Source organism: Aplysia californica, unplaced genomic scaffold (genome assembly GCF_000002075.1).
Source record: "Aplysia californica isolate F4 #8 unplaced genomic scaffold, AplCal3.0 scaffold00599, whole genome shotgun sequence".
Classification (NCBI taxonomy): Eukaryota; Metazoa; Mollusca; class Gastropoda; order Aplysiida; family Aplysiidae; genus Aplysia; species Aplysia californica.
The window spans coordinates 427,415-428,889 of NW_004797869.1; the positions used below are offsets into that span (position 1 = coordinate 427,415).

General features: G+C 42.1%; 1 protein-coding gene across 1 annotated transcript in view; it reads left to right on the top strand.

The window, feature by feature from the left end:
- Positions 1-546: 546 nt before the first annotated feature.
- Positions 547-1,475, top strand: part of LOC101850987 (myophilin) — a gene marked incomplete at its 5' end in the record, with an annotated part of 6,726 nt that continues 5,797 nt past the window's right edge. Inside the window, 2 exon segments of the mRNA XM_013087527.1 lie at positions 547-684; positions 1,342-1,455. Coding sequence (XP_012942981.1) covers positions 547-684; positions 1,342-1,455 — 252 coding nt within the window.

A 1,475-nucleotide genomic window follows, 5' to 3' on the forward strand; every position in this document is an offset into this window, starting at 1 on the left:
ACACCAAGCTAGCCCCAAGAGAGAGAGAGAGAGAGAGAGAGAGAGAGAGAGAGAGAGAGAGAGAGAGAGAGAGAGAGAGAAAGAGAGAAAGGGGATCTGGGGCGATAGAAACAACCAGACATCTACAAGAATGTTAAGAACAAATATATATATAAATACAAAACACACCGGCCTGTGGTGGTGTTTGCTTGTATATCGTTGGCAAGCTGTCCAAATGTTCTAAACCCAGACAGCATTTTATTTCTGTAGTGTTAAAAGTTCTTTAAACAACGTTTCCTTTTTTTGCGTATCTCGAATTGTCTTTTTCAACATTTAGAATCTGAATTTCGAAAAAATCATTTCTAGAGCACATGCAACCAATACCACAGATTAAGAAATTGCAATTTAAACAATTCAAAATGTCAACGATGTCAGCTGGTCAACGAAATGCTTGCGTACATCCCCCCTGTCCCCCCACCCTTCCCCCACCGCTACTCCCACCCACAACCCATGCATTTGTCTATCCTTCTCTTACTCACCCGTGTGTCTGTCCATCTGTCCATCCAGATGGAGAACATCGAGATCTTCCTGAAGGGAGCTGAGGCATACGGCGTGCCAAGCAACAGTCTCTTCCCCACCGCTGATCTTTTCGACGGACGCAACATGGCCATGGTCATCTCCACAATCCTGCAGCTGGGAACTGAGGTATGGCCGGACAGATTGTAAGGGAACGTATTTTTATTGTAGTGGAATGTAATTTGATTATAGAGGAATGTTAATAATTGTAATGGAGCTGATGAATGTTAATGATTGTAATCTCGATTATTGGGATGGAATATTAATGACTGTCATGGAACTCGCCTATCAATGATTGTAATAGAGTTGGTGTATCGATCATTGTAATACCAATGGTTGTAATGGAGCTCGGGTATAGATGTTTATAGTATTGATTATTGTGATGGAACTAGCGTATCGATGATTGAAATGGAACTTGGGTATCAATCATAGTAATAAGATTGATGTATCGATACTTGTAATCGAATTCAAATGAATATAGTGGAATTGAAAATGAAGGGCTCAAGTAAAAAAAAAGAAACCAGGCTAAGTCACATGAATCCTTCTATTGTTTGTATATTACACTCTAGTAACATCTCAAATCTTCGGTACTTATGTGACCTGTTTATGTTGCAAGTGCCTTAAAACTCTAGTAACACCTCTAATCTTCCACACTTATGTGACCTGTTTATGTTGCAAGTGCGGTAAAACTCTAGTAACACCTCGAATCTTCCACACTTATTTGACCTGATTGTGCTTTAAGTGCCGTAAAACGGTTGATAACACGATACATGAATCTCGCGACAGGCCCAGCGCCACGGATTCCAGGGCGATACCTGCGGGCCCAAGCCCAGCGAGAAGCACATCGTGGAGTTCACCGAGGAGCAGCTGAGAGCTGGTCAGGGTATCATTGGTCTCCAGGTAGGTGTTGGGGGGCATTT